The sequence below is a fragment of the Haliotis rubra genome, unplaced genomic scaffold (assembly GCF_003918875.1).
Source record: "Haliotis rubra isolate DU_JTF1 unplaced genomic scaffold, ASM391887v1 Scf36, whole genome shotgun sequence".
In the NCBI taxonomy this organism is placed as follows: Eukaryota; Metazoa; Mollusca; class Gastropoda; order Lepetellida; family Haliotidae; genus Haliotis; species Haliotis rubra.
The window spans coordinates 1,875,928-1,899,532 of NW_025767035.1; the positions used below are offsets into that span (position 1 = coordinate 1,875,928).

The 23,605-nt window shown below is 38.2% G+C and overlaps 2 protein-coding genes and 1 long non-coding RNA gene across 3 annotated transcripts in view; 2 read left to right on the forward strand and 1 right to left on the reverse strand.

Annotated features, from left to right (window-relative positions):
- Positions 1 to 458: 458 nt before the first annotated feature.
- LOC124285369 (BRO1 domain-containing protein BROX-like) lies at positions 459 to 16,160 on the forward strand. The gene is made up of 11 exons (XM_046721590.1): positions 459 to 594; positions 6,953 to 7,156; positions 7,936 to 8,031; positions 10,346 to 10,418; positions 10,806 to 10,914; positions 11,637 to 11,726; positions 11,982 to 12,067; positions 12,533 to 12,614; positions 12,965 to 13,115; positions 13,579 to 13,738; positions 14,532 to 16,160. The coding sequence occupies exons 1-11, from the start codon at positions 494 to 496 to the stop codon at positions 14,715 to 14,717; spliced, it is 1,338 nt and encodes a 445-aa protein (XP_046577546.1). The 5' UTR covers positions 459 to 493; the 3' UTR covers positions 14,718 to 16,160.
- A 23-nt stretch (positions 16,161 to 16,183) lies between these two features.
- LOC124285371 lies at positions 16,184 to 16,953 on the forward strand. Its single transcript, XR_006900804.1, has 2 exons — positions 16,184 to 16,525; positions 16,578 to 16,953. It is a non-coding gene; the product is annotated as an uncharacterized LOC124285371 (long non-coding RNA).
- A 1,160-nt stretch (positions 16,954 to 18,113) lies between these two features.
- LOC124285370 (cyclin-dependent kinase-like 4) overlaps positions 18,114 to 23,605 on the reverse strand; it is a 38,178-nt gene continuing 32,686 nt past the window's right edge. The window contains 1 exon segment of the mRNA XM_046721591.1: positions 18,114 to 22,904. Coding sequence (XP_046577547.1) covers positions 22,788 to 22,904 — 117 coding nt within the window. The 3' untranslated portion in view covers positions 18,114 to 22,787.

Here is a 23,605-nt window from a genome sequence, read left to right on the forward strand (position 1 = left end):
TAAAAATGAATTAGCAACCACATGACTCCTACCATACTTGAAATGTACGTTTATGGCGAAATATGTAAATATATTGATTGAAAGGTAAGGTGTCCAAGATACCTATCAGCAGTTGTGTTATGAGATTTATTTTTTCAAATATCCTTCCCGCAAACCTGCACCCCCTCTGGATCCGCCTATGGACCATTTGGCTGTCCCTATTTTTCTGACTTTCTGTGGAAAATTATGCCCCAATCTCATAAACAAGTCTTCCCACATTGCACAGCCCGTTCTCTTTGTTAAATTTATATTCTTTTCCCAAGCGTAGCGACATATTATGCGGCATAACCCAACAATGCCCTACGTCAAAAAACAAAGTAATGACGTCACAATCAGCGTGCCATTATGCGAAGCGTATGCTCTTGCTATCTGCTGAAACAAACTGAACATGATTCATCCTAGCCATTTGTGATTACCTCCCTTTTATCTACTTCCGTATGCGATCAAAACAAAAATGGCGTACTGGTTTCATCGAAATCCTTTGAAGGCGACTGCCGTCGTCACTTTTGAGCTTCATGGCGTGTCCACAAATGATCAAACCAGGAAGATATTTAGGTAAGACAATCATGGTGATGTCACGAGCGAACATATGTGATAAGACGGATAGATAGCGTTTATGTCTTGACGGTGAAGCTTTGTTGTAATATAGACTGTCGCTTTGTTGACTGACTCACTGTCACGATCATCTGACCATTCGAGTTTAGTTTATATCAAATATACAATATCATATACATACAAGAATTTCGATTCAGACCATTTTGATAACACTGTGAATGTCACTTGCGAAAACAGCTGTTGATTTGTAGTTAAGGAATTTATATTTTACACTGATGAAAAGTTTTAAATTTGGCAATACCTAAATTGCTACGACTGCATAGTGAGATTACGCAATACCGTCGTCTCAGTTCCTGAAATCCTGACAGGATGTTTAATTAAACTGAAGCAGAAATATCGGTACTAATGTCTCCCTGCATAGGAAAATGATTGATGTATTTTTCGTGTTGACTATTTACATGACATTTGTCCTAACATAGTGGTATATAGGTGTTGTTTTCATCCATCAAAGGTGTAGATGATTGTGTCCTTCATTACAAGTGATTAAAACTTAACAATGAAATCTGCTTTGAACTGAAACAATATTCCAATTAACATTAGTATTGATTGTTATCTGTGCTTTGTTTTGTTTCTAATCAGTGATTAAGTATTGGTAATCATAGTTGTTTAAAGGGCCACTGATCCAGAGCGATTTCCGTGGACTGGTTGTTGCTTTTGTTATTGTTTTTCTCCCGTGAGTTCCCGGATGATATCCCAGAATTCTTGACTGGTTCGTGACCTCAACTGCGCTACCCACATGTGCAATTGATAGTATAAATATAGATTGATCAACAAAGAGGAAATCTTTATTACTCGATAATATTTCCATCTTCATTAATTTGATGGCCTACCTTTAGAATACAGCACCACAAACTTTAAAAATACGTCGTCATAATACCCTTTTACGTAATGTAATGTGATTTTGTTCCAAAGCAAGATCTGAAACAATGCCCCATGGCGCCTGCATGGCAACACGGTTGTCTGGCTCAGCGAAGTCGCGTATAAGCTCCGCTCACTGGTGTTTCATCTCTACACGAGCTATGTCATTGCATAAGGCCAACGCTTGATGTTGAGAGTTTCCAGTAGTTGTATACCTGGCGGATGCGCCAATATTTTTCACAAGCACCAGTTTGAAATATTTTTCTTTTTTTCACTAATAATGCTCATATTTATTTGTATTCACGGGCTGCTGGGGTGTTAAGTGTTGTGTATTTTGTATTTTGTAATTTTTAAATTTACATATATATTTTGTCATTCAGTAAGTTGCACCATTACATAGAAAAGTGTTTTATTAGTATTTTTTTTTCGAAGCGGTAATAATGCATTACACTAGACACGTCAATGGTAGTGTTTGTGCATGGGTTCTGTCAATGCATTCTATTTATTAGGATTAATTCAAAGGGATTAGGGTTAGGGCTAGGATTAGGGTTAGGGTTGGGGTTGGGGTTGGGGACCCTAATGCAATGTAGTAGGTACATGTCCGTGGTTCGGTCAATGCATTCTATTTATTAGGATTATTTCAAGGGGTTGGGGTTAGGGTTAGGGCTGAGGGTTTAGGGTTTAGGGTTAGGGTTAGGGACCTAATCCAATATAGTAGGTACATGTCCCGTAATTAATGCGGAGAGTACCATTTGTTTTTTTGGTTTTTTGCATTTTAATACTTTTTTTCACACAAAAACGGGAAACCAAAAACGCCGAAAGTACATTATGAAATGGGTTAATGTAGAAATTTTGGGCTAATGAAATTTGGCCTGGAATTTACACTGAAGCCTCTTTCACCACATAATATAAATTTTGTAAAGTAATGATTCGAAGGCTAACTCACCCTCGTGCCGTCACTACACATGCTCATGTCTCCCTCGTTCCTTATTCGCGATCCACATTATCCTTACAGTGTTCCCTACATCACTTTTCTGTCACAAAATCACCGATTTATATAAAAGCGTCATTCATGCATGCACCGCGGAAATCTACGCCTGACGCCTGACGCGTCAACAACCCTTTTCCGTTTGAGGCATATCGGCTCATTCCCGCCACATGTTAATTTGTAGATTACGGAATGGGACGAGAGTGTGCCAAATGGCATCGGATCCATTCGGCAACTGTCCGTAGGAATAAAATCGCATGACACCAAGTCTACCCGTAGCATTTCGTGTAATTGTCCAAGACCTATTCGACTCTTTCCGTTCATTTCCATGGCGTCACAGGAATGACTTCGATAAATTTGCACAGTATGCAACAGTGTGGACGTAGCTCAGTCGGTTAGCTGTCGAGCTAATAATCCGAAGGTCGCGGGTTCGGCGTCCGGCCGAGGTTCTCTAAACTGGTTGCTTGTCTTAATGACACGTGACCTACGGCAGAGATCGTCCTCACGAGAAGTTGTGGTGCTGTATTCTAAAGGTGCTCCAATTTGATAACAAATGAAAACATTTTGAAGTTTAACTATCTGCCGGTGGTGAAAAATGTTAGGACTGAAAAATAAAGAAGTCAATGTACTTTACATTTTTTTATAATCCTAATTAGTTTGTTATCATATTTGTATGCATTTTGAAACCTTATAAAATGTCCACGATCTGCTTATACTTCTTGTGAATATATAACGCATGACTGTAATATCTAGACATTTTATAGATTGCCAATGTCGATTATGTATTATTTCACACACGCCCCAAGTGTGACCCTAGTGTATGTTGTCTGTCTCATTACGGCTTCCACAGCGAAAAAATGATTCTGTATAATGCTACAACAAATGAATAAAACAAAATGCAAATATTAAAATTAAAACAGACTAAAGTTACAGCAACAATGTCAGGCTATCCTACCTTGTTAGAGGAATGTACCCATCAATATCAACATATAAAGGAGTATATGACCGTCTATAAGCGAATTTTGAGGACCAAAAAAAGCAGTCTGTAGAAGGGGTCGTCTTATCCATGAGTTACACTTACCGTCAAACTTTTTCCAGGGGTAAGAAAAACAACATCGTATCACTTGGCGTGAACAAACAACAGAGAAGGCGACTTTGTCAGTAGAGGCGTCAAATTTGCAATTAAACATCACTAGACAAGATTAATTACCATTTAAGTTATAAGTTGTTTTGCTGGGCATTGTTTTATTTGCAGGGATTAAGATTACCGTGCGTATTTGTCACCATTACACAAAGCGGAAATAGCAATCAGCTGTGCACCGCGTTTCCGGCCGTGAACAAGTTCAAACATGCACAATAATATAGCGGGACGAATTCTGGCGCAGTCATCAGTAAAATATAATACAGAATACCGTTATTTAACCCAAAGAAATATATCCTAGCATTGTGTAATTTTAGTTACAGTTTTGCTCTATAAATTAATTAAGATTACCGTGCGTATTTGTCACCATTACACAAAGCCGGAAATAGCAATCAGCTGTGCACACGTTTCCCCTTGAACAAGTTCAAACATGCACAATAATATAGCGGGATGAATTCTATTGATTGAATACTATTATTTAACCCAAAGAAATATATCCTAGCATTGTGTAATAGTTTTTATGTAAAAATATATAATCAACACTAAGGTTATCACGGACCATCATGAGCGTGGTAAGCCGCGTGACATGGAGCAGCGGTAATCAGTTTGTGATTGTTGAATGGGGGGTAAAATAAAGCAAAGCCAGTTTGTTGCTACAATAAATATGATATTTAGAGAAGCAAAATATATTATGCATTTTCTGTCAACTACACTTCGTTTTGATCCATTGAGTAGACACAATATATATGACAGTGAATTCTTTGAATAATGTGGATGGAGCTTACAGTATGAGGGAGGAGGACAGTGACCGCGAATTTGATGGGTTTCACGACCCGATGACTTGTGAAAATCTCAGAACTCTCTTGCAGAAATGTCAGTGTTTATTGTTAGTGGACTATTTTTCTTATTGTCATATATATATAGATGAAATATGGACACTTAAATAATATATTTTGAAACAAAAGTTGACTTCAGTTTTATTTACCGATGGTACTTTTTCTCTCCATACTCACCGATTTCACAAAATGGCGTCTCGTTGTTGATGCAAGCAGTGATCGTCGGGGATATAAAAGGAACACAAACACATGTTGCCACAATACACGGTAATCTTTATTATGTAATATTCTCACCAACACTTACGCTGTATATCCACTTTCCAAATGCGTCTCGTTGTTGATGCAAGCAGTGATCGTTAAAAAGGTAAACAAACACCGGTAATCTTTATTATGTAATATTCTCGTAATGGTGTCTCGTCGTTGATGGAACATACTTACCGGGTACTCTGGTCTCTGTTGGCCGCGACCCATCGTGAAGCGGAATCGGCCTATCCATGAGAGAGATATGATTTTGACACTGATTTTGAGGGTCAAGTTTGGGGTCGGCTTATCCATGGGGTCGGCTTATAGACGGTCATATCACGGTATACCTATTTACCAAAGTAAATTTTCAGATTTTTCTAGCAATGGCAAGGTGGGGTTGTTTAGTTTACGGATTCAAATGCATCAAATGTGTGTTTTTAATATCATAGCATAGGTAATAAACATCATATTTTTACATGACATGATTGAATATCGATGTAAAAAAACGCAGAATTTGATAGGATCAAATTGGATCAGTAATTATACCATCCAGGCATTAGAAAATCTGAAAATGTTTATACTACTGGGATTCTTTATTACAGTCAGACAAGAACTACCGGGAATAGTTTCAAATAACGGGCATCATCCCTTCCTAATGTCCCACTGTTTAGGTTGAAGAAATTCTGCCAAGGTGGACAGTAGCCCAGTCCCAGTTCCCGTGCATGTCAGCAGGTACCGACCAGCCTGCAGCTTGGTTTCATAATTAGACCGTTGGCGAGAAACATTAATCGCTCTGGATCAGTGGCCCTTTAACATGAGTGCTTCTGGTGATATTGCATATTATGTTAAAAAAAAGAAATTTGGTTGCAACTAAATGCTACCATTTTGGCAACCATTTGGTACATGAAAGTTAAAGATGTCAAATCTTTTATTTAATGCCTCATATGGGTTAATATCTTGTTAAATATGGGTTCACTCCCGAAAGACAGACCACCCATAAGACAGACTCAGTGAGTACACTAATTAGATGAGCCATGCTGTCCACCCCTATTTAATTAATGAGCTGACCCAGAGTCACGACAGAGTATAGTAACATATTACTTATCCTTTTACTGAACAGAACAGAATAGAACAGGAATTTTATTCTAAAAAATTACATATAGTGACACAGAGAACATACAGCATACATACAGCATATTGATACATATTATTATTAAAAAACATTTTCAAAATTTCTCAATAACAGAAATATTGAGGAAGAAAGATTTTGAAGTTCATCACTGACATCTAAATTCACATTATGTTTCCATTCTTTACAATACTGGTCAAACACATTCTAAGATTTTTGCAACCCGTCACTTGTTTCAGCTAATATGACAGTATCGCAGCGTAAAGTAATATCAACAATTTCATAAAGATACCAAGCTGGTCCTCAATAAGCTTATTTACTTGTTGGAGGCCAGTTACACCATGTTCATAAAGAAAACACTCAACATCATACAAGTAGAAACTGGAGAACAGGACGTTTTTATAACAGTTGTTGAATTAGTTCTTGCAAATAACTGGAGAAGAGGATTTTTTATTGCTTAAGATTATTTGAAGATGAAAGTGAAATAATATTTATAAAATTCACTTACTGTGTTTTTATGAGTCGCCTTCCCGGTTCAAGCCGCGTGAACCTAATCACTGCGCATGCGCTATGGGCACAGTGCAGTACAGCTGTTGATACCACTTTTCACCCCAGCGCTGGGGTGAAATTAGTAATTCGTTTGAACTCCCATTTCGCGGGGTTTTTTTCATCGCGTTTTTTTTTCAACTTTATAAGTTGAATTTGATAATTTGTTAATAAGTCCATACCGAAAGGTATCAGAATCGGCAAAGTTGTTTTTTGCGTTGCATGTGACCTTTAATTAAGCCTTATGCAACCAACCATAAAATGTGTTGTTTTAAGCGGTCTGTCTTTTGGGAGGTCTGTCTTATGGGAAGATACCTAATATGTTATGTTTTCATTTCATTTGGGTACAGATTTGTGAAAGAAAATAACTCAAAAATGACTTTACTGTTAAGCATTTTAGAATGATTTAAGAATGGGATTTTTAACAATAAAAAGCTAACACATTTTTCATAATTTTGTCCTGTCACATTGGTTGTCATAATTTGTCCAGCAGCTTACAGATTGTATGTATAGATAATCATGCTAATACGTCACTGAAGTTTTTATTTGTTTATCAGTGACCTGCGTATGACCCGGAGTAAACTGCTGGAGCTCCTGACAGATCCAAACCATGACAAGATTGTTGTGGAGAAGGCCACGAATGAATACTTCTCCCTTCTGCTGGGGATGTACATGTCCTTCAAACAAGACGAACCTGTGAACAAACTGAGGAAAATTATCAGATTCAAGTGGACCAGCACCCTCCTTGGGAATGTTACAATGTGAGGAACTTTCGTTGGGTTTAAGGTTTTTTATTGTAGCCATTTTGTGAGTAGGGACTGGTCCTTAGTAGTGAGTGAGATTTGCCTTTGCATTTTTGTTAAATATGGTACCCTTTAATCATGCTTATAGTTGTGATCTAGGCACCCACGTGTCATTTTTTCATGACCCCCTTAATCTCACTGCCCGCCCCTAAAGTAAATGGCCAGTCAATTAGCAAATTATCTGTGAAATGCAACATCAAATGTTATGTATTAAAATACATGTAAACATGTATATGTCTGTTTAATTATCAAGGCGTGTTCAACATATGTTCAAGGAAAATGTTCATTGCCCATCAATTTGATAGTCTTGTAACTTTATCTTCTCTTAATCCACTGATGGGAAGAGATTTCGTCATGGAATGAAATTGAAAACAATGTAACAGTTCATACATCTTTAAGTTTCTTCAAAACCACACTTCTGAGGGTATGAAACATTGATGTGATGTGTTGAAATACTGTGGGATTTTACATCTTTAAAACTATTTAAGATACCATAAAATTCAGTCATTTCTTAAACATGTTAAATTTGACTATTTTGATTGGCATTGAAATATGGTTGTGTTATCATGTTTATGTTACAGCTGAAGCTGCCCATACTGTAGTCAGTGTAAAATGTTCTGCAACAATTAAAACTTCAGTAGTATTGTCCCCCATTTATTGTTGTCCAGTTGTCTGTTGTAAGTGTTATCCTGATCATTAGGAACCAGATCAATGGTAAAGTATTGTGTTTATTTCAGGGCCCAGAATGACGTCATCTTTGAGTTTGCCTCCATGGGCATCAATGTGGCCCTGTGGTACACCAAACATGCTGCTAAACTTGCTGCAAAGGAGGAGTATGTACACTCTTCACATTTCAGAATCTCTTGCTTTCTTAGGATTATGTATGCTTTATATTTTGATCTGTTACTGCATGTATACATGTACTTGTTAGTGACATGGGTGGTGGGGTAGCCAAGTGGTTAAGGCATTCGCTCACCACACCAAAGACCTGGGTTCTTTCCCCCAAATGGGCACAATGTGTGAAGCCGATTTCTGGTGTCCCCCCTCCATGCTTTTGCTGGAATATTGCTAAAAGCGGCTTAGAATTAAACTCACTCACTATGTATACAGTGACATGATTTATCTTAAGAGTTGATGAGAATGGTTGAAGGTTTAGTTATGTAGAGGTTTGCAGGAACTCCAGGTGTAAACTTTGTGTGCTTGCAGTGCTGTAGTCTTATTGGTGGAAATCAGTCTTGAATGGGTTTTCATCTGGATTTGGTATGATTATGTTTCTTGATGATATATACGTGTCTTTTTGTCCCTCTGTTGAATTGTTATTTGAAAAACAGTTGATTTGACAAGATGGATATCTCATTAGTTATGTATGACGTCACAATGCTGATACATCCATCACAATGGTGTTAGACCTTGCATGACTCGTGGAAAGCTGAGAGTCATCACACTGTAGACAGTTTCTATCAATTTAATATTTATGTTGGAGAGTAATAAACAGAATACTAAACTCACTTCCGTGAAATACCATTATTTGTGAAAGCTTCGTGCTAGCAGGTGNGCTGAGCGTACATCTTTGGGTCTTTATTTAAAAATTCGAGCCAACTCAATATAGATCTGTAAACATATAATAGTCATCATCTGGAGTAGTAAGGTGTGAGTTCTGAGCCTGTTGCTGGAGTAGTAAGGGATGAGTTGTGAGCCTGTTGCTGGAGTAGTAAGGGATGAGTTGTGAGCCTGTTGCTGGAGTAGTAAGGGGTGAGTTCTGAGCCTGTTGCTGGAGTAGTAAGGGATGAGTTGTGAGCCTGTTGCTGGACTAGTAAGGGGATGAGTTGTGAGCCTGTTGCTGGAGTAGTGTGAGTTCTGAGCCTGTTGCTGGACTAGTAAGGGATGAGTTGTGAGCCTGTTGCTGGAGTAGTAAGGGATGAGTTGTGAGCCTGTTGCTGGAGTAGTAAGGGATAAATTCTGAGCCTGTTGCTGGACTAGTAAGGGATGAGTTGTGAGCCTGTTGCTGGAGTAGTAAGGGATGAGTTGTGAGCCTGTTGCTGGAGTAGTAAGGGATGAGTTCTGAGCCTGTTGCTGGAGTAGTAAGGGATGAGTTCTGAGCCTGTTGCTGGAGTAGTAAGGGATGGAGTTGTGAGCCTGTTGCTGGAGTAGTAAGGGATGAGTTGTGAGCCTGTTGCTGGAGTAGTAAGGGATGAGTTGTGAGCCTGTTGCTGGAGTAGTAGTAAGGGATGAGTTGTGAGCCTGTTGCTGGAGTAGTAAGGGATGAGTTCTGAGCCTGTTGCTGGAGTGAGCCTGTTGCTGGAGTAGTAAGGGATGAGTTGTGAGCCTGTTGCTGGAGTAGTAAGGGATGAGTTGTGAGCCTGTTGCTGGAGTAGTAAGGGATGAGTTGTGAGCCTGTTGCTGGAGTAGTAAGGGATGAGTTGTGAGCCTGTTGCTGAGTTCTGAGCCTGTTGCTGAAATAGTAAGGGATGAGTTCTGAGCCTGTTGCTGGAGTAGTAAGGGATGAGTTGTGAGCCTGTTGCTGGAGTAGTAAGGGATGGGTTGTGAGCCTGTTGCTGGAGTAGTAAGGGATGAGTTGTGAGCCTGTTGCTGGAGTAGTAAGGGATGAGTTGTGAGCCTGTTGCTGGAGTAGTAAGGGATGAGTTCTGAGCCTGTTGCTGGAGTAGTAAGGGGTGAGTTCTGAGCCTGTTGCTGGAGTAGTAAGGGGTGAGTTCTGAGCCTGTTGCTGGAGTAGTAAGGGGTGAGTTGTGAGCCTGATGCTGGAGTAGTAAGGGGTGAGTTGTGAGCCTGTTGCTGGACTAGTAAGGGATGAGTTCTGAGCCTGTTGCTGGAGTAGTAAGAGGTGAGTTGTGAGCCTGTTGCTGGAGTAGTAAGGGGTGAGTTGTGAGCCTGTTGCTGGAGTAGTAAGGGATGAGTTGTGAGCCTGTTGCTGGAGTAGTAAGGGGTGAGTTGTGAGCCTGTTGCTGGAGTAGTAAGGGGTGAGTTGTGAGCCTGTTGCTGGAGTAGTAAGGGGTGAGTTGTGAGCCTGTTGCTGGAGTAGTAAGGGGTGAGTTGTGAGCCTGTTGCTGGAGTAGTAAGGGGTGAGTTCTGAGCCTGTTGCTGGAGTAGTAAGGGGTGAGTTCTGAGCCTGTTGCTATGATGTTGTAGTCCTGACATGGATGAAGCCAAGGAGGTCCACAAGTGTCTGAGGATAGCTGCTGGTATCTTCACGTACATCAAGGTATGTCTCAACACACACCTCCTCATAATTCTGCACAATACATGGACTTTGATTTTAATGGTTTGTACAAATATTGCTAACAAATGTTTTTGACAGAAGTAAATATGTGCAATTTGTTCATTTCATTGGGTATTCAGTTGGTCTATGGAATTGCTTGAGATGTCATGCAACATAGCATGGCTGTTAGTGTGGTCCGTACATGTGAGATATTGTGTAATATGGCTGTTACAGTGGTTTTAGTATGCCAGTATGTGATATTAGGTAGGCACTGCTACAGTGCGTGAGTGTATGCAATATTTAGTAACATGTTAGAGCAATCCTTGTGTCATATATGTTTAAGTGGTTCATGAGTATGAGGTATTCAGTAAAATCTGTGTTATATATCAGAATGACCTGGTGGGCCAGCTGTCAACAGAGGAGGAAGTGAAGGGCGCGGACACGGATACGCGGGTGCTGGAGGCGTACATCAACCAGTGCACAGGGGAGGCCCAGGAAGGTCTGTATCTCACTGCAGGGGGTACCAGTGGTAGGATACTGCTGTTGGAATCCATGTTCCGTGGGACATATATTTAGTCAGTTTACTTGTTCCATAATCTTTGGGGCGGTGGGGTAGCCTAGTGGTTAAAGCGCCGAAGACCCGGGTTCGAATCCCCACATGGGTACAATGTGTGAAGCCCATTTCTGGTGTTCCCCCGCCGTGATGTTGCTGGAATATTGCTAAAAGCGGCGTAAAGCCAAACTTAGTTAGTCAGTCAGTCCATAATCGTCATTTTTTGTCCTTAAGTACCCCATGACCAACTTTTACCCGAATGTGTAAGCAATGTTAATAAGTACTCCTGCTAAAATTAAAACTAGTTTATTCAATACTGCTTAGTGTCTGGGTTTTATTACCCCGGTAAGCTCTTCTCTCTCTCTCTTCCTCCTTCCTTTTTTCTCCCCCACCCCTCTCGGTATTAAGTGTCATTTTGAATATGGTGTATGTTTATATCAGTTTTCTTTCCATCTTTTGTAACAGGAGAATAGTGAATAATAATTTAGAATCTCAGTGATATCTGGGGTTAAAAAAGAAAATTTCCCTACTTTAAATATGATCACATTATGACATTAGAATAGTTACTTGGTAAACCCTCATGTCAGATTGAATAGTTTTTTGCTTTATTTACACCTTACTTACATTTGATTTTTTAATCATATAGTTAACTTTGGTGATGTTTGCAGTGACGTTAGCCCGAGCCATCGAGATGAAACACAATCCTAGCCTGATAGCAGCACTGGCAGCCGAGACAGGCCAGTTGTACCAGAAAGCTGGTGCGTGTATACACTGCTATATAGTGAAGTTTCAGACAGACTTCTCATGAAAGTCTGAATACCTATTCTCTCTTTCCACTTTCTAATATCTCTAATATCATTTTCCAAAGAAAGGATGTTTGTATTTGTAGCCTGAAGTGTTTATTTTCCTGAAGTATCAGTTTCTGTTGGGGTATGTTTATTCCACATGATTGTGTTAATGTTTGAACTCTGCTGTTGATGCTACTTGATAAAGTATATTTTGCCATGTTGTAGATGATGCCCTGTCTAGTCTCGACGTCAAAGTGGTTGGCAAGTGGAGGAAATACTTTCAACTGAAAAGTAACTTCTACCTGGCTTATGTGAGTGTTTCACTAATGTGTTAAGTACAAAATCAGTTGTGGTATCCTTAATTCATTCCACATTCTGATACGTAAAGCAATGCATAACCTTCATACTAAGATGATTTAAAGTGTGTGTCACAGTGTGGGAGTGCATCACAGTGATCTTAGTGCTGAGACTGTTGTCAATGTATATTACAGCATGAGAACTATAATCATTATAGCGATTGTAGTGATAAGGCTGTTGCATGTATATGTTAAAGTATGGGAGTAAGTCACCATAGGCTACAACAACTGTTGATTGTAAAATATTTCACAATAGTCTGATTGATGGTGATACTCCAAAACAAACAGTTACTTTTTGAGATTTTATCACATTACCATATGACCTGTCTTTGTGCACCTTGGTGATGTTTCAGTGTAGAATGTTGACAGCGTACCACAGTGTACTGCGGGCCCCAGATAATGACTTGTTGTTTTGTGTAGGCTCACTCGTACAACGGGGAGACCCTACTGGCCTCGGACAAGTGTGGAGAAGCTATACGCGGACTGAAAGAGAGTGTCACATGTAGGACTTTATTGTAAATCTTTGGCCATAAAGTGTTTCCAAAATACATCGTTATGCTCGTCTTGGTTTTTATGTGGATGTTTTTCAGGATAAGCAGTAATATTTGCTTTTTTTAATCTGGCATGTTATTTTCATATCAATATCAATAGTGTCCAGATTTTTACTGAAGAATGAATTTTTGTTTGTTTTTACACTTATATGTTATTTAATTTTGGTGGAAAATATTGTTACTAGAACAGTACCATTAATTTAGAGATAAATGTCCATAATTTATGTGGTGTCATATGACATAGTTACATAGCTTATGTTGTCTAATGCCAAATGTGAAGTTCTGGACTATGTTGCTGCAGTGTACGAGAAGGCGTCGCTCCTTGCCAAGGAGTACGCAAGTACCAAGGGCCCAGGAACAACAGCCAGGCCAGCTGAGCACGTGTTCTTCCGACGTCTTGGACCAGTTGTAAAGAGGACTCTGGAGAAGTGTGAGAGAGAAAATGGGTTGATGTAAGTGAAATCCATGTCATAATGAGTATCTAAATGTTAGTTAAATGTTGCTTTGGTTTCATTTGACTTTGTTTGATGTTGTTTATCTCCAGGTGCGTAGCAAGCCAATTTTTTTTGTGTAAGCCCGATAGGTTGTAAAGCTTTATATTTAGATAGTATTGAGGGCTTGCCCAACCTTTTTAGCAAAGATCATGTGTAAGCCCAGGCTTTTTTTATAATGGTAGCTACGCCCCTGATCTCAAAGGTTGGGTAAATAAGAACTGCAAGCATTCATTTCACCATTTTTATTCTTTCTTGATTAATTTTTGCAAAAATATTTAGACACTAATTTTTGTTGCCTTGCTTATATAACAGGGTTTTAAAGCTTGAATTAAATGCTTTTGTAAGTTGATGTTCTCAATGTTGCCCAATGGAGGTAGTGTCGTATAATTTTCTATCTGTGTCCATGTTTTTCCCTTCCTAGATACCACCAGAAAGTGTCGTATGATCCCCCACAACTTGAGTTGAAGGCCACCTACGGACTGGTCAGCCCTGAGGACTACCAGCCTCCTTCCATGAACCCACTTTGGAATGTCGATACATACAGCAAGTTTAATGTCCAAATGGCTCCCAGACCTGAAAAGGTAGTTTCACTTTTACAGGATTTGTTTTTATGTATACTTGATTGTGAACATTTAGTTTACTCTCTAATGAATGTTTTTGTGTAGGAAGAAAAAGTTTTAATTAAATATAAAAATATTACATCTACCTCTCAAAATTGCTTATGAATTTAGTAAAATTCCAGGTATGCAGTTGCTCACAGCATTGTTATTGTGCTATATATCCTGGTGCAAACGTTGATGTAATGATTTGAAGAGCTTTATTATTTACATTGGAAAGTGAACTGAGGGAGTTTAGTCTTATGCCACTTTTAGTGATCTTCCAGCAATATCACAGAGGGAAAAAATAGGTTGTTTGAGTCAACTATGTGGCAGTAGCAATAGGTGCAAGGCCCTATTGTTATTTAGGGTAGGCTACTCACAAAATGTCGTGATTTTTGTCTCAGTTGAATGACTTGAAACATGTCTTACTTCATTCTTTAATTGGAAATAGTATTGGAAACTGTTATGTAAGATACATGTCAGGTCAAAAAGGCCACATATCCACATTTGTGACACGTTTATGTAAATATCAAGTTTGTCATGTTTGCAAGCAATCAGGGGCAGATAACTCTCAAATGCCAGTGGCTACTTTCAAGATATTTTACTACCCTTCTATCACTTTATTCCATTGCCAATTACTTAATTCATGTATTTACTAAGTTTCTTCTACCACTAATATTACTTAAACATGATTCTGTTTTACAGTAGGAACAATATTATTGACTTTTGTTGCACTTGAATGTCTTGGCCATGAGAGTCCATTTTATGATTACAGAAAGATGATAAAGAAGAAAATCTTCCTCCTGTAAAAGAAAAAGAAGTCCCGATGTCCGACAAGGACCCCGAAGAATGTCAGTGGCTGTGTTGTGTCATAGGTTGCTTTTTCTATGTAATGTGTACTCGCGTTGAAGCACAGCAGTACTGTGCAATAGTTGCCATGGTTACTGTGTTGTCCACATAATCATTTCAATCCGGAAACCTTGTTTTGTACTTATATTATTAAGTTTTTTATTTCTTAACATGTCATATTTTTAAAAATCACAATTTCAGTGAGTAATTCTTATGGATATTCAAAATTTCCTGGAGAGATACTTTGTTACCGATAGATAATTACAAACATAGGAGCATCTCATGTACATATTGCTTCTGGCATGGAGCTGTAATTTATGTTATTATTCCATGTTTGTATTTAAACAACAACATTTATAACGCTATATAATCAGTCCGTGATGAAGGTGTATATTTTGTACATATGTATGAGACGTCACCACACTATGACTTCAGCACAGGTCATGACCTCCAGGTGTGGTTGTGTTATTCTCAACAGAATAAAAACAATGTGTTCTTACAAAGATGGTTTGTAGATTATTCTGCTAATTGTGCACCAGAGATAATATGTTGACAGTTACAAGATGGAAGCGATGTGGTCTTTGTCTTTTTGTATATTTTATGAAAGTAGATACTTCTATACTGAAGGTGTAATGTAGAGACAGAAAATCCTGTGGGAACGGCTTTCATGTATTTTTGAAAGGCCAACATTATTATCAAGTTATCTGATGTGGATAGGAAAACACCTTGTGAATAGTAAAGCTGGTGTTGTGGGAATAATTTATTATATGTGTACACTAGCAGTGGTTATCACGATGTGATTTGGTAAATTCATACCTCTCTGCATGTTGAATCTCTTAGAGCACATTCAGCCAGCCCTTGTTCATGTATTACAGGTCAGTGTTGGGTTCTAAACCCAGTCTAATATTTAGATTTGTTTTTATTCTGTCCTTGGTTCAACTGATTACTTGAGAGATAATTAGGGTACCTTAAATGTTGACATACAATGGTTTTTTAACAAGAGGTAGTTTGGATCAAAATAAATTGAAAAGTAATTGATTAACAGTATTTAATTAATTTTATTACTATGGTCGATAATTGAAGCAGCATCATTATTCAGTATTTTAACTGAACTTCTTGCATGTACCATTGAAATATGTGGTTAACTTACCCACCCCTAACAGAACCTTCTCTAATAGAAGGTTGTGTTTTTCTCATGAAGTTCTGAATCGTCTTTGATATTCATGGACGGGATCTTGACAGTAGAAATGCCAAGAATATTCTCTTGCCCCATATTTCTCCAGTGGAATTGTTCTTGTAAATATTATAATTATTTAAACCTTCTGAAAGTGCTAAGAACAGGGTAGTTTAATTACCTATAGATTATTGTTAAAGTTGATGTGTTATACTGTGCTAACCACATGGTATCAAAATAATGTTTTGCATTGCTAAACATATGGAAATTTAATACCATTATGCAAATTATTTTGACTTGATCCTTTAACTTTAAGTTATTACCAGAGGCATTTCTTCTCTATCAGCACTTGCAAATGGGAGATGAGTCATCTCCATCATCGTCACGCCGAAGACCCAGGTTCGAATCCCCACATGGGTACAATGTGTGAAACCCATTTCTGGTGTCCCCCGTCGTGATGTTGCTGGAATATTGCTAAAAGCGGCATGAAACCAAACTCAGTCAGTATCATTGAAAATTTAATATTTAAAGCCATGTAATTAAAACAACCCATTTCCTTGGTCCCTGGAATAATTTATTACAGGAAAATTAGTTGTTTAACTTTAAAACAATTTTTGTGCAAAGGTTTGTAGTGGATGTTGTCTCGTAGGAACTGATTCGCCAAGTGAGAATACCTGTGAGAATTTCCTCACCAGTGCTGATTGGTAATTTATGTCAATTCTCATGGTCACTTACAGTGAAAACAAGTCACTGTTATAACTGTCCCTTTGTGACTGGTGATAGTAGTGCCGAAAATAGATATGGTGATATTTTGTTAAATTCTCTTGATTTGACGTTTAACAGTCGACAGTATGTAAATGGTAGCATCAGGTGTTTCTTTGATCATTTTATGACACCCGACATTATCATTTATAGAACTAATGAATCATTACGTGTGTGATTTAGCTCTCATTAAAATGTTATTGTTTGATGTCAAACAGTGAACTTTGTTAAACGTCTTTCAAGTCTCAGTGTTTAATCACGCCAACATTACTCACATATGGGTCTGCAGTTTGTGGATTGGTGGTATTGACATGATGATTGTACATACCTTTAGACAGATATGTGGCTGCTGTAGTGTCAGTGTGTACATATACATGTGTATAGTGCAAGGAATAAACACCGTCATAAACTGGCTGCTTTCTTGTCTCTTCTTTTAATTGGCTGCCTGAGGATTTCGTTGGAGTGGGTGAGTTTAGTTTTACGCCGCTTTTAACAATAGTCCAGCAATATCACGACAGGGGCACACCTGAAATGTGCTTCACAAATTGTACCCATGTGGATCTTTGATGTGATGAGCGAACGCTTTAACCAATAGGCTACTCCACCACCCTTGGTTCACGTTAGAATTGGTCATGCTTTTAGCCAGAGGTGACGAGTGGGATCACTGACTGTGTTGATGCAGTTCTTTGTATCCAATTTCAGTAGATCAATAACTAGACTTGATTATTTTATCATGTAACTGAAATATTAAACAACAAACATAAGGCTAAGCTGGTCATGCTACAGTTGTATCCAGTGTCCCCACATTTGTTGGGGATTCTGAATTGTCAGGTATGGAGACTGATTATTTATACACTGTTGTGTCTACACAGCTGATTCGAGTACTGGATTTTTATTCTGTGACACTGACATGTTAACATTGTTTGTATCCTTGAACCTGGTGAAAGTTCATAACAAGAATATATTTGTAAAGGAGACTGCAATCTTGCGTACAGAATAAGAAACTATGGGTGCTGACAAGGAACTATGACACACGATCCAGGGTCCTGATCCAAAAGGTATTCGTAGTGCTACTACATTCATAACCCTATGATATAAACGTTTTATGGATTGGGACCCAGATTCTCAGGTAGTCAATTACATGACCATCTTGTACATCTGCCTGGAGCAGTAAGAGGCGACTAACAGGATGGGGGTGGTCAGGCTCGCTGACTTAGTTGACACGTCATCTGTTCCCAATTGCGCAGATCGATGCGCGTGCTATTGATCACTGGATTGTCTGGTCCAGACTAGATTATTTACAGACCGTTGCCATATAGCTGAAATATTACTGAGTGTGGCATAAAACTAAACTCACTCACTCTGCTGGAGCATTGGACGGTCAGTGGTTCATTCACCTGGCCTGATGTTTCCCATTGTCAGGGAGGACAAGAAGTGTTTGACTCGTCTAGCTGAGAGTCATCCATGATATCTCACTGGGCTGGCATAAGTTAGGAGAAGGGCACACACACAAGTTCAGTAATATTGAATTCAACCTGCCTCACTTGCATGTCATAGAATCAACACAACACAGGATGATCAGTATTTATTCTAGTGATATAATTAACAACAGAAATTATTACCCTTTGCTAGAAATTGGAATAATTGAGAGAAAAACAAACGATTTGACAAGTATTATGATGTAAACAATTTTGGCCAGTTGACAAACATATTGAACATAATTATGTGATGAGAACACAGGACGGAATGAGTGACGGACATGAATGAGATAATGAGTGACATGCGCATGACGTTACATGTTTGTCGTGGCAACTGAATGTGGGGGGAGGTAGAATACTCCATTTCCATGGCCCTAACGTCAACACCTCCAGATCAGGCCTTGACTTGGTTATGCCCTTTGTTAAACTGGCTCTAACGACAATTAAGCAAGTTCTGCAAGGTTTAGTCCTACCATCACTAAAATGACAGCACAACGCTCATCGTGATGCCAAAACATATGTCACTGTCTGATTTACAAAAACTTCATATTTGAAGCTATCTGTTGTTACCTAACTTACTGATATCATTCTACTCAAAATGTATTGCCACACATATTTCCGAATATTGTTGTAACATATTCAAAATGTGAGAAAGAAATCAGCAAATCAGCTGTTTCAATCAGAGATTGTTACTTTGATTTGAAACCTCTGACCAATAAAAATTGCATATTTTCCAATTTCATGTTAGAATTAACATTAACATAATTAAACATTGCTATCATAAGTGTTAGTTCACAACAGAATATTATCAGTATCCTGGATGGTCTATGAAATGAACACATAAAATATTTTTTTCTACTCCATCAAGAAGGAAAAAGAATAGAAACGTAAGAGTTCCATAAGTTTGTGTTTGTGAAATAATAGAATATATGTGTTTAAGATTGATTTTACAGCTGAATAACCTTTGGTTGAGAAATGATCTGTAATATCTAGCATCAATAAAAATATTCTTTACAATTGCCTCAGTAAGGCTGTCTGAAGAAAATTCCTAGTGATCTCAACAGCAAGCCTATTAAACTCTGTATGTACCCCCAATAAACCTTTGTTTTAAAAGACATGACCAGGAAGTATGACAATCATGATAATGGATTAATGATCAAGTTAACAATTTGACAAAACAATGACAATATAATGCATAACTGACACTCCGTCTCGTATTTCCAGAAGTCCAGCTTGCAGGTGACTATAGCACAGTGTGATGATGCATACAGTTGTCATAGTGATAGTAACATGATTCAATGAAATGGTAACCATAGTAACAGAATAACAACAGGTGACAACATAACACAACAATGAAACAAAGAAGCACTTTCATGTTAACAGGATATGTTCCAGAACCCAACTTAGTGTACTTTATTCAGTAAAATCGATCTTCCAAAATTTGTCAAATAAGTCCTATAATTTGGTATCAGTCTATGAAAGTGTGAGAAAATACCCCAAACTTTGTTCGTATTAAAGTAAACAGAGAGATGGCTGAGATGTAAATGACCATACAACATCAATTACATACAGAAATTGTGACCAAAATAGAGGTAACACATCATCATCATTATTTATATATGAATGAATACATAATGAATACATTCTTTCAACAACAAAATTCTTTCCCTTATTGATAAAAAAATTCATAACCAAGAAAAAAAATTAAACAGAAACATGAAATAAAATATTTCATGAATTCATACATGTCAAGTGAAAGTGTCCATGAGGAAAAACCTTTACTGGCATTGAAAGGTTACCACTGTTTTCTGATATGTCAGGTCCTTACTTTCCCAAATACCAAACATAAAAATACAATCCAGATTGAAAATGCAGGTCCAACTTGAAAATGTGGCCGAGGCCAGTGGAGCAGGTGCTTGCTGTAAGACAGTACTGTAGGAATAGAACCTGGGCATAATCAAATCCACCATGCTTCATAGTCTTCAATCACAGGTACACTTAAATGTATGTACACAACAGCCAAGTAAAACAGAAAGGAAAGTGAGCTAAATGCCCCAACAGCTGCTTTATCCCTGCCTAAGTCTGTACAAAGTTGGAGGCCTCCTAAGACCACATTGAATGAGGATTACTCCTACGTTGCAGCTGCCATACAGTGTGTTGAGGCACTCTCCAATTCTGCATCAGTGTACATGACAACCTCATTAAAATCAGATCTGTTTTTCTGACATACCAAAGCTTATGTTAGGTGAATCCGGAGCCAAATTTGACTACCCGATCTAAATACACGCAATAAAGGATGTGTGGATACTTCAGGCAGGTGGATGTCAGCTTTCTAAAACCATTGGGCTTCATTACATTCCTTTGTCTTCTCTTCCTAATTCTGTTCCAGTTTCTGCTTAGTAAATCCTTTTACCTTCTGTATCTTCTCCACAAACTTCAGTCTTAACAAGAAAACCCATATTTAAAGCAAATATTATCAACATACTATACAGAAAAGGTGTAAAATATCCTGGACAAAGCCCTACCCTTATTATTCTCCATTTGTAACTGCCTGTTCATATTCCTTTTCAAGACACAGAAATCAGACATGTTGTTCCAGGACTGGTTCACACCAACAATTTGGAGCCTCCCGTCCGCATGGCTGACATGGAAATTCACCTGACATGGCCTACTTGAGATAGACCAGAGTAAAAAGATCTGAGTTTAATGGCATTGTGACCAAAGAGGAATCTGACACAGGATGAAGCAACAACATGACCATCATGTCTCAATGATAACAAATATTAAACAGAAGATATTCTTCACATGAGTTATGAACGATGTTGATTATCAAGAATCTTTAAAAAGGTGCTTCTTAATAGTAACAGTATTGTGATTTGAGCTGGTGTAGAGGTCATACATTGGGATTTCCTTTACAATGAAAAAGTGTTCAAGTGAATTTGTGAAGATTCCCGGACATTCATCAACAATAAATACAGATGTCCATGGAAATTCAATGTAGTATAAATGCTATAACATCTAAGGTTGAGACTGAGAATTATATACCTTACATTGACCCAGATCCTTGTCATGAGGGAGACAACAGGTTGTTGATGGGTGTGAACGCGTGCAACAAGCCAGCTTCCTTGCTGATACAAGTACACCCCAGAAAGCCAGCTAAGTGCCAGTACACATCAAAGTACACATTCGTGAGATACAGCCAGAAAAAGACATAACATTTCAAATCATAAAAAATACATACATTCCAATTCCTAATAGTGTATTTCAAATATGAATTTCGAAAGTAGTCCCTATTGTTAATCATAAACCCATTTGAAATAGATTTCTTACAAAACGAAAAGACTGATTAAATTCCATGTGATTATCAATGAATATTAATAACACCAACTTGAAATGTGAACTATGTATCACAGACTTAATCAGTTCAGATAATCTGTCATGCCATCATTTAAATCATAAAGAGCAAAACAAATATTCAAAACACCTGTGGCAATGATCAAACCCTGTTGATCAGTTCAGGCACAGTGGTTACTACCCGCATAGAGAATTAGCCATAGGAAACACAAGCATAACACAACTACAGCACATGGAAACACAAGCAAGATGAAATGGGCTGGAAGTGCTTCTAAAATTGAAAATTGTCAGTTCATGAGATTTGATGTTTGTAAGCAAACTTGTGAATGCATAAGTGGAATGAGGATCCTCATATATATGTGCATGTGGACCACGGAACTGGACATTAGCTAGCAACATTTCCACATACAGTCACAAAATAATCCTGTACGATGCTCTGCCTTGCTACACGATCACCTGAGTACAACAAAATATACCTCTATCTAAACCTACAAGGATAATTTAATAAAAATATTTATATTTGTTGCGAGAGGGTTTGTACAAGTAGGGAGTCCATGTGTTCTTTGCATATTAATATTACTTTCAGATTGAGAAAATTCACTGTCTTCACATAATGGACAATATTGAATAGTTTTAATCTATGCCTATTTTGATTTAACATTTCAAAAATACATAAGCAATGCTTAAAACCAATAAGTATTAAATTAATTTTAATATATTTTTTGTAATGTTTAACACAGCTTAATATTTCAGACACTTTCACAGGATTATTTACTTCAAACATTTAAAATAAAAATGTCCAGAGAGCAGTGAACCAGGACTGTCCTATCAGACTATCTGTATTTTTGTGTGTGTCTCATATCCAGTCAGACAAATAACATTTCATGTAAAATATAGGCTGTATTCATTAGTACAGTTTATTCATAGAATAGAAGTAACTTTGCTTCCCCCTTTAATGTTCTCCTAATAATTATACAGCAATTGTTACACGTCAAATTTACACAAGATATCAGTAATATTCTCGAAACAAAGTATTTTTTTGTCATTTTCATCTGCCCACCTGCCCAATCCATCTGAACCCATGCCTGGATATGGGAAACACACAAATATCACGGAGAGACTGATATCAGTCTTCTTTGCTCAACATGAATCCACTGTCCAGTATATTCCTGGATGACACTGTGCAGGACGTACCGCCGACGTCTCCCTGAAGCCCGGATACGTAACACCTTCAGAAGATCCTAGTGCGTAGAGTAAGAAGTTAACAAGCAAAACTCTGTCCTTTTTTTAAGCAAAAAAGTGCAAAATAACACATGCTCTGCTGCTCCCACACAACAGGACATGGCCACCAGGAGCTGGCCAGACAAACAACCCCTCAGTTGCCGTCTGGACGAGTGCACCCTTGGCCTAAAATTCAGATGTTGGGAAGATGGTCACCTCTGTGGTTCGCATAACGTGGAATCCTTCCCATATTCCCTGGGTTTGGAGAGTTCGACAAAGGATTTGGCTGCAAGGTTGGCAGTGAAGGAACCTGGAAATAGATAACATGGTTAGGCAATATTCACTTAATATGGAGATTGGTTTTCATGGCACCAGTCAACCATTTTGCAAATCATGGAACGAGTCATTGACAAGTACACAACACTTGTCAAGAGCAGGTATGGGATCCACAAGATGAAATGACAAACTGAAACCTAGGATCCATGCTTACATTAAGCTTAGATATTTAAACCAAATTTGACCCCACCAGGGATTGGGATAGAGAACTTTGACAATGGGCCATTTTCAGGATTATTAGCCATTTTAAATGGGCCATTGCCCTTGTATCAATAGTAAACTTCAAAATTTTAATGGGCCATTTTTTATTCTAGTGTGCAAAATGGCCCATGGGCCCCTGCATTTCCCAATCCCTGCCCCACATCATAGTTTTCTGTTGAATCCATGATTTGATCCTTAGCAAAGTGTGAACAGTATATAATAGTTCCCTCCATTTTCAAGCATGTCACTTTATGTCACATGTAACATGTTCACTATCTTGAAGAATGTGTTGACATCCTGGCTTGGATATAGTGTGCATCTTCAAGTTCATACTCCAACTCTAGCAAGGTGATTGTTCAACATGTTCAGGTCCAGGACCCACCGCTATCAAGGTGATTGTTCCAGCCCAAGACCCACCTCTAGCAAGGTGATTGTTCAAGTCCAGGACCCACCTCTAGCAAGGTGATTGTTCCA